The sequence below is a fragment of the Phocoena phocoena genome, chromosome 14 (genome assembly GCF_963924675.1).
Source record: "Phocoena phocoena chromosome 14, mPhoPho1.1, whole genome shotgun sequence".
In the NCBI taxonomy this organism is placed as follows: domain Eukaryota; kingdom Metazoa; phylum Chordata; class Mammalia; order Artiodactyla; family Phocoenidae; genus Phocoena; species Phocoena phocoena.
In genome coordinates this window covers 87,953,090-87,965,329 of record NC_089232.1, presented here as the reverse complement: position 1 = coordinate 87,965,329, position 12,240 = coordinate 87,953,090, and the positions used below count along the sequence as shown (strand labels likewise).

The following is a 12,240-nucleotide window of genomic DNA, read 5'->3' as shown; positions in this document are numbered from 1 at the left end:
ACAAGCATAACATTAAGGCAGCTACTTTATCTTGAACAAAAACGTGGCATAATCAAACGAGGCTCCCCCTAACACGCCAGCTCGCCCCCATGGCACCCCTACCCAGCTTCCCCCGTGTTTTGGGAGAAAAGCGTCTTCTCTCTGCTCACTCCTCTCATCCACTGTCACTCCTTCGCACAGGGCAGGCGTGGCCTCGCCTGGTATCTGCTTAAAGTCCAAGAATCGGGTCCAGATGGGGCAGCTAAGTAGCTGCGTTTGGGGCGCTGAAACTCACTGGGTCACAGCTGAAGGCATGAGCTGACACAGGGCCACTGACCACTGATCCTGAATCAGAGAAAATGAGCGGATTTGCCCAGATCTCCACAGGTGCTTCCACGTACAAACTGGTTCTACAGCTGCCCCCATTAAAACGTATTCTGATCCAACAGCCTTGCAGAGGAAAGCTCACCTAGCCTCAAGTCTACAACACAAAAGCAAAGAGAATATGACTGCTTTTCTGCTGCATCAGGCCTGGGACCTTCACAAGAGGGGCCGGGGTGCGCCAGGCCCCAGGGCACCGCTAGGCCGTCTGCGCCAGAAACTCTAGGTACTGCCCGCGGGCCTCGAAGTGGTCCGCCGGCCGGTTGTACGCCGTCCACACTGGGTCTCCCACAAACAGCCGCATGGCCTTCACGTAGTTCTAGAAAACAAGCAAACACAGCAGCAATGGTGAGACCAGCTACGGAGGTTAACGCTCCTTGCTGTTTTATGCCTGGGCCTTAGCACTTTCTTCCATCTTCTGAAAGGCAGCGTCGGTGCCACGGCAAGAAGGCCTCGTGCTCGGGCGGCCAAAGCATCTGCGGCTCCAGCTCAGCGCTGACCCTGCACTCTCTCGGCAAACACCCCAGCCGTGAGCGCTGACCCCGCCTGGGCGTGTGCCCCTCCTCCCCTCCTGCTTCCTTTGGTACCGGTTTCCCACGAATCAGAAGGGAGGGCAGCCTGCGTCACAGTAGAAACGTGCACACCTGTCCGTCCAGGGTTCACTTTCAGCAATTTATCCCTCAGGTACACTCACGTAAGTACAAAATGACGGATGTGTGAGGCTACTTATTACGGCACCGTTTACAACAGCAAAATGCTGGAAACAGTTGGCGTACCCATCTTTAGGGGTCACCCGTCAACGGGATAAATCAGGGTACGTCCCACAGTGGACACCAGGCAGCTGTAAACAGGAACGAGGCCCTTTACATCCTGAAACGAAACGATCCTAAAGCACCGCGAGCAGAAAAAAGGAAAATGCAGCCCCACCTACAGAAGTCGGCTACCTCCTGAGGAAAAGGGAAAGGGTACTGACTCACGTTCGCCTGATATGGGTGACAGCGCTCTAAGGAGATTTTTAAGGACATAACAGTGGTTACTTTCAGGGAGAGATACTGGGCGCTGAGAACAGGGGTGACAAGGCGACCCTTCTTCACACACCACCTCATAATCCTGAGTTCTAAACCTAGTGCGTTCAGTTCCTAGCCAAAAATCGTGCTTCAATCTCAGATTCGTCCGAATCACACCCAGAGACCCTCAGAGCCGCCCTATTCCTGCTTCTGTGGCCGGTCTCGGTGGCTCTAGTGCACGACTGTTAAGCCCAACTGAAATGCTCTTAAAATGACGAGGGAGCAGTGACCCTGAGACCCGCACAAAGCCGGACCCCTGGACGGATGCCTCCCGCTGACCTGCGTGCACGGGCCCGGGCGGGCGGGGGGCCCTGTGGCGCCGACCACTCGCTCAGAGGTAGGTAGAATCCTCGCCTCACGCCGCAGGGCTAAGAGTCCACGTCCGTGCACAGACCAGGCCCCGGCAGAGAAGACGAAAGGCCCACCTTCTCGTCCAGCGTGAAGCGGTGGTATATCCCGGCGGGGAGAGTGATCATGTCTCCTTTCTCCATGAAGATCCGGATCCACCTGTCCTCTTTATCCCTTACGTCGAAGTACCCACTGCCGTCCAGGATGTAGCGAATCTCGTCATCCAGGTGTAAATGCTCCTCATAAAACATCTTAATCTAGAGCAGGAGGGAGTTCTCGTGAGCCCTGAAAACCAGGACTGAGGTGCCAGACACGTGCTCCACAGATAAGAAATATCATCTTACGTACGAGGCGGCAGGAGCTACAATGCTTTGTGGAGCCGACCGGTGGACCAGCGGGAAAGGAAAGAAGGAACACACGGCGCTTACCGCGTGCCGGGCGACGCTCTCAGGGCTTTATATGAATAACTCACTCAGGTGCTCTCTGCACCCGCCTTGGACAGATGAGGGATGTGGCTCAGAGAGGCTAGGTCGCCAGCCCAACATCACACAGCCTGGGTGTGTGGAGCCTAGACTCCCACGCAGACATCCTGGCTCCTGCAGCACACACACACATCACGCGATCACACCCCCCATCATGCTGATCACACACATCACGCGATCGCTCGCACACACCGTCAGGAGACCAAATGCACAGAGCAGTCGCGTTGATCACGCGGGCAGATCAGAAGCCACGTGTGCATGTGAGGAAGGCAGTCACCGTCTCAACAAACACTCCCACCTGTCCAAATGTACTCTTGTGTTTTTCAGATCTTTATCCCTCTAATGTTTATAATAAAAATATTCAAATACGAACGAAAGTTGAAAGAATTCTACAGTAAACGCCCATCTTGCCTGGTTATGATCTCCCAGCTCTCTCCCTCCTGCGCAGGAGTTTTAAAGCTTTCCTTGAATAATGTCGGCACGTTTCTGGAAAATCCACAGATGTTTGGAAGATCACCACTGACAGTGAGAGCAGAGCACATGAACACCTCCCTGTCAACCCCGTGGGCCGGTGAGGCTGTGAGGACGGGCGCCCCGCCGCTCGGGGCCCCGAACCCCTGGAAGGTCAGCACAACTGAGCATGCGCTGACCCCGCCCCCCTCGCGGGGTTCACCCTGAAGAGACGCCCCGGCGACACACAATGTGCACACGTCACTCCCTGCCGTACTGGCCGTAAGACACTGGGAACAATTCACAGGCCCAAGCAGAGCGGGAGAGTACACAGCGGAACTGAGCCACCATCACGATAACCGCAGACCAGCAGCGCGGGTCACAGCGCGGTCAGCGGTACGGTGTGCAGGAGGCGGGGACACGGATCTGCCCTGTTGCATAATTTTGGCTTTAGAACCTAGTTATGTTTTACAGAGACATAAATAAAATGAAAACAGGCTTGGGGGCGGTGGGGGAGGCCATACGTCTGAAATCAAGAGAGATGCTCATAACCAAAGAAGGAAGAGAAAACTCATCTTAGTACCTTCTGAACACATTACTTTGACTACATCCTCAGTCTGAGACAGGACCACAAACAAGCCTGGAACTCCAGGGACCGGTCTGCTGTTCGCAACAGCGTGACTGCAGCTGCCACCCCGGAAGCACGGGGTGTGTAGAAGGGCCGGCGGGACTGGAGCCGGGTTCTTGCTGTGGGAGGACAGAGACCTGAGTCTCTCTCTACAGACTGAGGAGTCATCCCAGGAGTGTGACTGGACTCAGAGGCATCAGTGTGAGCCAAAGATTGCTCTCACACGGACATGCACACACACGGGGACACACACACACACGGGGACACACACACACACACACGGGGACACACACACGGGGACACACACACACATGGGGACACACACGGACACACACGGGGACACACACACACAGGGGGACGGACACACACACACGGGGACACACACGGACGCACACACATGGGGACACACACACGGGGACACACGGACACACACACGGGGACACACACACACGGGGACACACACGGACACACACACATACAAGCGGACACACACATATACACACGGATACATACATATACACATAGGCACACAAATATGCATAGACACACACACGGACATACAGATATACACATGTGCACACACATATACACAGACACACACATACATACATACACACACGGACACACGAACATACACATGGATACACACAGATGGACACAAACGCACAGACACACATACATATGTACACGGACACACACACACGGACATGCACACACACACATGGACATACACACAGACACAATACACACACCGACACACAAGTACACATACACACACGGACACAATACACACACAAGTACACACACACTCACTCTCTCTCTCTCCCTCTCTCTCTCTCTCCCCCCTCATCCAGTTGGCAGAAGGACCTGGGCACTGACCCCAGAGTAGCAATGAGGGCACCAAGCACCCTGTCTGGGTTTCCAAGTCCCCCGGAAGGACAGCCGATTCCAGGGCCGGGTTGGGGGAAAGCCTGGAACACACTGAACCAGAAAGCACGGAGGTGCTGATAAGCGTGAGGGGACGCGTCAGGAGAGCAGGGGCCACTGACAGGGGTGCCCACTTGCCAAGTCTGGAACAATGTGAACATCAAAATGGATCATGGCAGGAATGCACTACAGAGCCATGAGGAAAATAAGACTCCATAAGCCCGTACTGATGTAAATCAACAGCAGAGAACAGAGAGGCCAGCTCAGTACAGGAGGATGACGGCTGGAAGGTCACCGTTTTCACCCTGACACTGACACTGTTTCAGGCAGGAACCATCAAGATTTACTAAAATCGCCAAGTCAAAGTTTGATAGAAAATACGATATTCACAGTCGAAAAGTAACTCTCCACAAATTTCTTATTTGTTACACAGGGGAAAAAATGGTCACTTCACAACGCAGAACCTTGATGGGCACAGCCTAACCAAGTTTAGCATCACCGGTGACACAACCCTCTGACAGCACGTGCCTCCCGACAAGGCACCCTGGGCAGACACAACACCACTCTGTAGAATTCCTGCCAAAAACGCAGAACCTGAGTCTAACCATGCGGAAACCTAAGGCAAACGAGATAATCAGATAATAAAGAAGTTTGTTTTAGAAGAACAAGAGAGATAAGCCTGTATTAGGAACAGGGTTTTATTTCAGGAGAGAAGCTATTCTACAAGATGGTAATGAGGAAAATAATCTAACTACTAGCATTTACAATATATGAGCCCCTTCTGTGGAAGATGGGAAGTCTAAAATTCCAAGTAAGAAAACACCATTTAAATCTCGGAGGATCTCATGACTCAGTAGGGCACTTGGTGAAAACTTTTGTCATTTTGTAAGGTGATATAATATTTGTACTCTGACAAGAATAATTTGATATAGAACAAAGTGAGGAGATAAAAACCACAAAACACATCTCTTTTAAACAATGTTGGTGTCACTGCACCACTTTCATTCTTAGGTCAGTGTGTTAAGTGTTGGTTCACCTACTTATATTTTCTTTTTCAGGAACACACACAGAAGACGTCCAAGCTAATGGAAGGGAGCCTTCCTGGCGGGTTCAGCAGAAAGAGGATGAGACTAGGGGGAGGACCTGGGTTCTGGGCCTTGCTTTATCAACATGACCATGGGAAGCGGTCCACACCCCCTCCAGGTGTCCAATGATAAGACTAAGAGGCTAAAGCTCAGTGATTTAAGGCCATAGCTTCACAGTTCATAGCTCAGCACGATGAAAGAAAAAGTCTTGGGACCAACACAGCTGCCAACTTTTTTTTTTTGTTTTGCGGTACGCGGGCCTTTCACTGCTGTGGCCTCTCCCGTTGCGGAGCACAGGCTCCGGACGCGCAGGCTCAGCGGCCATGGCTCACGGGCCCAGCCGCTCCACAGCATGTGGGATCCTCCCGGACCGGAGCACGAACCCGTGTCCCCTGCATCGGCAGGCGGACTCTCAACCACTGCGCCACCAGGGAAGCCCCTACACAGCTGCCAACTTTTGTCAAGAAAGAAAAATTCTAAAACAACTATTATTGTTGCTATTGTTTTACAACGGAGTCACCTTATTCCTGAGAAAGCAACGACAACAGTTTCAAAAACGAGGCAGTCATTTAACTTATTAAAAACTCTGCACATCTGTTTTCTCATTTTGCCAAGGATCAGTGAGTTTCTTTATTAATGGGCACCCGGGAATTACCATAAAACTAAGAACTTAAAACAACCCTGACTTCACTTCCATATGAGATGGGGTAACAGAAACCGGATTTCCCCTCCCACCTCCAACAATCAAAACAAACACAATATAAGAAATAATGGTTTGCAAAACACCAGACACCAGGAAAGGGAAGAAAGCGACCTGTGAGGCAGAAACAAGAGAGGGGAACCCTACTCCTGCTCTAGTTCACCCCTTGAGAGAATTCTCAGGCGGTGGTGCAGGGAGCGGGGGACCCAGGCAGGGCACCCTGAGCTGAAGAGCAGAGCTGAGAATCTGGGGAGACCAAGGGAGCTAGTATGCAAGACGGGAGTACCCGAGGAGAGAACTTCACAGAGAAAATCCCAAAGACCCGCAGAGGATCTCCCTCCAGTATTCTTCTGACAGCACATCAGAATGTGCCTAGGAAAACTACCTGAGGCTGGGAAAAGAACCATTCGGATTCTTCAGGACTGAAATAACAGTTCCTGGCACTGACACCGATCCAGGAACAGCGCCTCTCCTACCAGTCAGACTGGGAAAACCTCACTATTCACGGGGCTTTGTGTGGTGTACACAAAGGAATTGTGCTTCATCAGTGGGGAATAATTAGCTATTGGTTGGTCTACCTAACAAATCTTAAAGGAAAGACCCAAAAGGATCAAATTGTTTCCAATAAGCTTATATGCGTTCCAGAACAAAACTCAAGAATATTTATACTGATACAACAATATCCAGCACCCAAGGGAACAAAATCACAGTGTCTGGCATCCAATCAAAAATTACCAAACATGCAAAGAAGTGAGAAAACATGACCTTTAACCAGAAGATAAATCAGTCAACCAAGACCAACTCAGACTTGAGTTTCCAAATGGAAACATGGACTCATACAACAGAGTAAGGAGCACCAGAAACGCTAACTATACGGTAATTAAAGAGTATTTTTAAATAGGATTTAAACCTCTTCACAATATAATTTACTATTTAAAAATGAAAACAGGGCTTCCCTGGTGGCGCAGTGGTTGAGAGTCCGCCTGCCAATGCAGGGGACACGGGTTCGAGCCCTGGTCTGGGAGGATCCCACATGCCGCGGAGCAACTAGGCCCGTGAGCCACAACTACCGAGCCTGCACGTCTGGAGCCTGTGCCCCACAATAAGAGAGGCCGCGACAGTGAAAGGCCCGCACACTGCGATGAAGAGTGGCCCCCACTCGCCGCAACTAGAGAAAGCCCTCGCACAGAACCGAAGACCCAACACAGCCGAAAATAAATTAATAAACAATTAAAAAAATAAAAAATAAATAAAACCCTAAGGCAATCACTAAAACATTCTTTTTAAATGATAAGCTAAGAGGAAAGAAAACAGAATCACACAAAATGCTCAATTAAAATCAGACAAGGAAGAAAAAGAGGAGTACGTTTTTTAAATAATAAAGGACAAATATAATAAAAGATACAAATATGGTATATATCAATCCAACCACATCAATAATCAATTTAATGTGAATGGTCTAAATCCATCAATTAAAAGACAGAGACTGTCAGAATAGATTAAAAACAAACAAACAAAAAACCCTCTAACTATATGCTGTCTATGGGAAATCCACTATAAATATAAATACACAAATAGGTTAAAAGTGAAGATCTGGAGAAAGAAACACCATGTTAACACTAATCAAAAGAAAGCTCAAGGAGCTACATTACTTTCAGACAAAGCAGACTTCAGTACAAGAAACTCACAAGGGATAAAGGTGTATACTATGTAATGACAAAAGGGTCAAATCTCCAGGAGGACATAACAGTCTTAAACAAGTATGCCTCTAACAACAGTAAGGATATAGTTGAACTGAACAGCGCCATCAATCAACTGGAAATAACTGACATTCACAGAATACTTCAACCAACAACAGTAGAACACACATTCTTCTCAAGCTCACATGGCGCATTCACCAAGATGGACTATATTCTGGCCCATAAAACAAGACTCCACTTATTTACAAGGACTCAAATCATACAAAACACACTCTCTCACTACAATGGAGCTAATCAGAAACTAACAGAAGACAAATCTCTGGAAAAGTCCCCAAATAACTGGAAACTAACATATGTCAAGAAACCTATATAGTTCAAAGAAGAAATCAAAAAGGAAGTTAATTCAGAGATATTCTAAATTGAATGAAAATGAAAATACCAAACAAAATTTGTGTGATGCCACTCAAGCAGCACACAGGGGAACATTTACAGAACTAAACACCTTTATTAAAAAAGAAGGGGGGCTTCCCTGGTGGCGCAGTGGTTGAGAGCCCGCCTGCCAATGCAGGGGACACGGGTTCGTGCCCCGGTCCGGGAAGATCCCACATGCCGCAGACCAGGTGGGTCCGTGAGCCATGGCCGCTGAGCCTGCGTGTCCGGAGCCTGTGCTCCGCAGCGGGAGAGGCCACAACAGTGAGAGGCCTGCGTACCGCAAAAAAAAAAAGAAGGAAGGCTTCATGTCAATGACCTCAGCACCCACTTTAAAAAATTAGAAAAAGAAGAGCAATTAAACCCAAGGTGAGTAGAAGAAGGCAAATAAAGACAAGAGCAGAATTCAAGGTAATAGAGAACAGAAAAACAATATTGAAAAATCAATGAAACCAAAAGCTGTTTGGTAAGATCAACAAAACTGATAAACTTCTAGCGGAACTTGGGCAAAGGAGAGAAGGGACACAAATTACCAATATCAGGAATGAAGGAGACAGCACTACAGATCCTACAGATATTGTGAGGATAATAAGGGAATAGTCTGAATAACTTCATGCCAATAAATCTGACAACTCAGATGGAATGGACAAATGCCTTGAAGGACACAAACTACTTAAGATTATTCAAGAAACAGATATTCCGGATAGCCCTATATCTGGTAAAGAAATTGAATTCGTAGCTAAAAACCTTCCTACAAAGAAAGCTCCAGGCCCATATGGCTTCACTGGTTAATCTGCCAAACATTTAAGGAAAAATTAAACCCATTCTACACATACTCTTCCAAAAAACTGAAAAGGAGGGAGTATTTCGCAGCCTATTCTGAGGCCAGCATTACTCTGATATAAAACCAAAATGAAGACATTAAAAAGGAAAGAGAAGCTTGTGTTTATTAGTAGCAAATATAATGATTCCCCTTTTCAAATGCTTTAGCGCTCCCTCACCTTTTCTTCGTAATTTGGTAGTTTGTCTTTGCATATGGTTATTATGTCCATCCAGGAGTAGTTTCTCTCCTTTCGGATCTTCTCTAATTCTGGATCATTCTCATATTTGTCAGCATCCAGCTAAAAGAGTTTAAAACACAAACAGGAAGCCACATGAATGCATCGAAACATTCTCTTTCTGGATCTCCAATATTATACTCCAAATTTATCATCCAGTCCTTTGTCCATAATAAACCAACCTTTCTCCCCCTCCTTTCCCTATTTCTTTTAATGGTTTTCCCACTCTCCATAACAGCTAAAAACTACGCAGTTGTGTTTAATTCCCACCTCCCTTCTCGGCAACGGTCCTGCCTGGGGGATTCCAGTCCCACTGCCAGGAGCCCAGGGGAAGCTCTCATCGCCTCAAGCCTGTCCACACCGCCATGTCCTGTTCCTCTGCCACCAATCCACTCTGCAGGTCTAACTGATCTCTCGATGGCACCTCTTTGGTTACGTTGCTTCCCTGGGCCAAAACACCTGAAGCTGTCAGAGCCTACAAATAAAAGGCAAATTCCTTAGACAGAGACAAGAGGCCTTCTACCACCTGGCCCGGGCTGCCTTTTCTACTCCTCTGTCCCTATTCCCTGTTTTTAAAACACCTACATTCTAAACCAAATGCGATCATGGGCTGCTCTTCAAAAACACCTGATGCCTCACAGCCCCACACCCCTGCTCCTGACACCTTCCTACGCCTGGAACGGCCTTTCCCTGTTTCCACTTATCACAATCCCATCAACTGTTTAACGTCCAATTTTTTTTTTTTTTTTTTTTTTTTTTTTTTTGCGGTACGCGGGTCTCTCACTGTTGTGGCCTCTCCCGTTGCGGAGCACAGGCTCCGGACGCACAGACACAGCGGCCATGGCTCACGGGCCCAGTCGCTCCGCCGCATGTGGGATCCTCCCGGACCCGGGCACAAACCCGTGTCCCCTGCATTGGCAGGCGTACTCTCAACCACTGCGCCACCAGGGAAGCCCTAACGCCCAATTTTAAGGTCATCTTCTACATGAACCACACCCCTTGGGCCCCAGACACCATTACTATGAACTCCTCCTTAAAACTACTGGCAAAGAATTTCACACATTTTGCCTTATGTTGCAATAAAATGCGCGTGGTATCCCAACTACTGAATAGCAAACTCAGAATACCTCAAAGTACTAGTCAGCGATACGTTAATTGCTAAAAGACGACTCCCCAGATGTGCAGATCCACACAGTATGCACTAGGTCACCATCCACCTTCAAACCCTGAGCGCGTGAGCGCTTCCTACCGCCCTGCGGCAGCACTAACAGAACGGGCAAAAAGGCTCCCCCTGCTGTCGCTGCTCAAGCGCGGTGACTATTAAGAAAGGTACGAAAATACAGAGTAAACGCAGTTTAATTTCGACAGCCCTTTGCCTCACCATCCAGAGCACAACGAGAAGGCAGGAGAAACTGGGCTTGATCTCCTGGAAAACCGCAAAGGTGACTTTTACAGCGTCTTACTGTATCCTTTGGGTACATTCAGAAGTTGGCCACCGTCTCACACCTGCTCTTAAACTGTCACATGTACCGCGAAACCCGAAGTGCAGGGATTTGCAGTAAAACTAACTTATTTTCTTCTCAGAACAGACGCGATACTGCCCTGAAGACACCGCCTCCCAGGAGGTCGTGGGGGTCGCCCCGGCCCCTCCCCCGGAGACCCGCACTCGCCGCGGGCCCTGCAGGGACCCCAAGCCCTCCCGCCCCGCCCGTCCCGCCTTCAACCCGGGCGGCCGACGACCCCGCCGGCACCGGACCCTCCGCAGTGTTCCGACCACTCACACCCTGCCCCCGCCTCGCCCTGGGCGCCGACACCCCCACCCCCCACCCAGCAACCCCGCTACTGAGCCTGCGCAGTGCGCACCACGGCCCGGACGCCGACCCCCGGCCCCGCCGCCGGGCATGCGCAGGGCGCAGGGCGCACGGGGTCCCATCATGGCGGCGGCCACCGTTCCCGGGGGCGCGGGGTGCGCGGGAACTCGGGGATATGAACGGAGGGCTCTCCCGCCCGCCCGCGACCCCGCCCCGGAGCCCCCGGTCCCACGTACCTTCCAGTAAAGGACCCCGAGCCCGCGCAGCTGCTCCAGGTCGACCGGGCGCGCGGGCTCCCCGCGGTGGGGCCGCCGCGGGTCGTCGGCCGACTTGTCCATGTACCAGGCCTGCACCATGGCCGGGCCCGGGGGCAGTGTCGGCGCCTGACCCCGGACCTGATCGGGCCGGTCTAAGCCCGGGACCTGCACCCGGGACCCGCGCGGGCTGCCCCTCCTCCGGCCCCTCCCCCGGGAGCCGCCGGGAGGGAGGGAGGGAAGGAAGGACGGAGGGAGGGAGGGCGGCGCGGGAAAGGAAAGCGGGCGGGACGCGCTCCGAAGGCCCCGGGCCGAGAGCTTCCTTCCCGCGGGCCGGCGGATGGGCTCCGAGCGCGGGTCAGGTGTCCCCCGAGGGCTGTCTGCCGGCTCGGCTCAGGCCCGGTGACCACCCGGAGCCGAACCTGAGCGGGGCCAACCGCCCACCCGTGGCTGTCAGTCAGCTCCTCGTGCAGGAGGCCGAGTGTGGCCCGGCCCTGCGTGAACTCAGTCGTCGGGGTAGGGGCTGCCTGGCTGGCACTGTGTTCCCGGTGCGCGGGATCGGGTAAAATTCGGCGCTCTCGAGCACCGCGCACGTGCCTCGCGGGGTGAGGGCTACAGTCTCCTTGAACGTCCAGACGCCATCTTGTGAAGCAATTTCTACCGAGATTAAATAGTTTGTATTTTACAGCGAAGAGAGCAAATGCCAAAAAAAAGAGTGATTTTTGTTAAGCCCGTGCCGCTGAGATGGTGCACAGAGGACCCCCGGCATCATTCAGGGTGGGATATTGTACTCTCCGTCCCCCGCATGTTTACAATATCAGCAGTCTGCAGTACCGCCCTATAATTCTAAATTGCTTCCTTTTTCCCTTTTTCATCTCATCTCCTTTCCCTGTATAATGTCATGTCCTAGAATAAATACAAGCTTCCCAATCCTTGAATTT

General features: G+C 50.8%; 1 protein-coding gene across 1 annotated transcript; it reads right to left on the bottom strand.

Moving 5' to 3' along the window:
• Positions 1 to 556: 556 nt before the first annotated feature.
• Positions 557 to 11,447, bottom strand: ADI1 (acireductone dioxygenase 1). The gene is made up of 4 exons (XM_065891172.1): positions 11,282 to 11,447; positions 9,178 to 9,297; positions 1,853 to 2,032; positions 557 to 679 (listed from the first exon to the last, which is right to left on the bottom strand). The coding sequence occupies exons 1-4, from the start codon at positions 11,399 to 11,401 to the stop codon at positions 560 to 562; spliced, it is 540 nt and encodes a 179-aa protein (XP_065747244.1). The 5' UTR covers positions 11,402 to 11,447; the 3' UTR covers positions 557 to 559.
• Between the last annotated feature and the right edge of the window lie 793 nt (positions 11,448 to 12,240).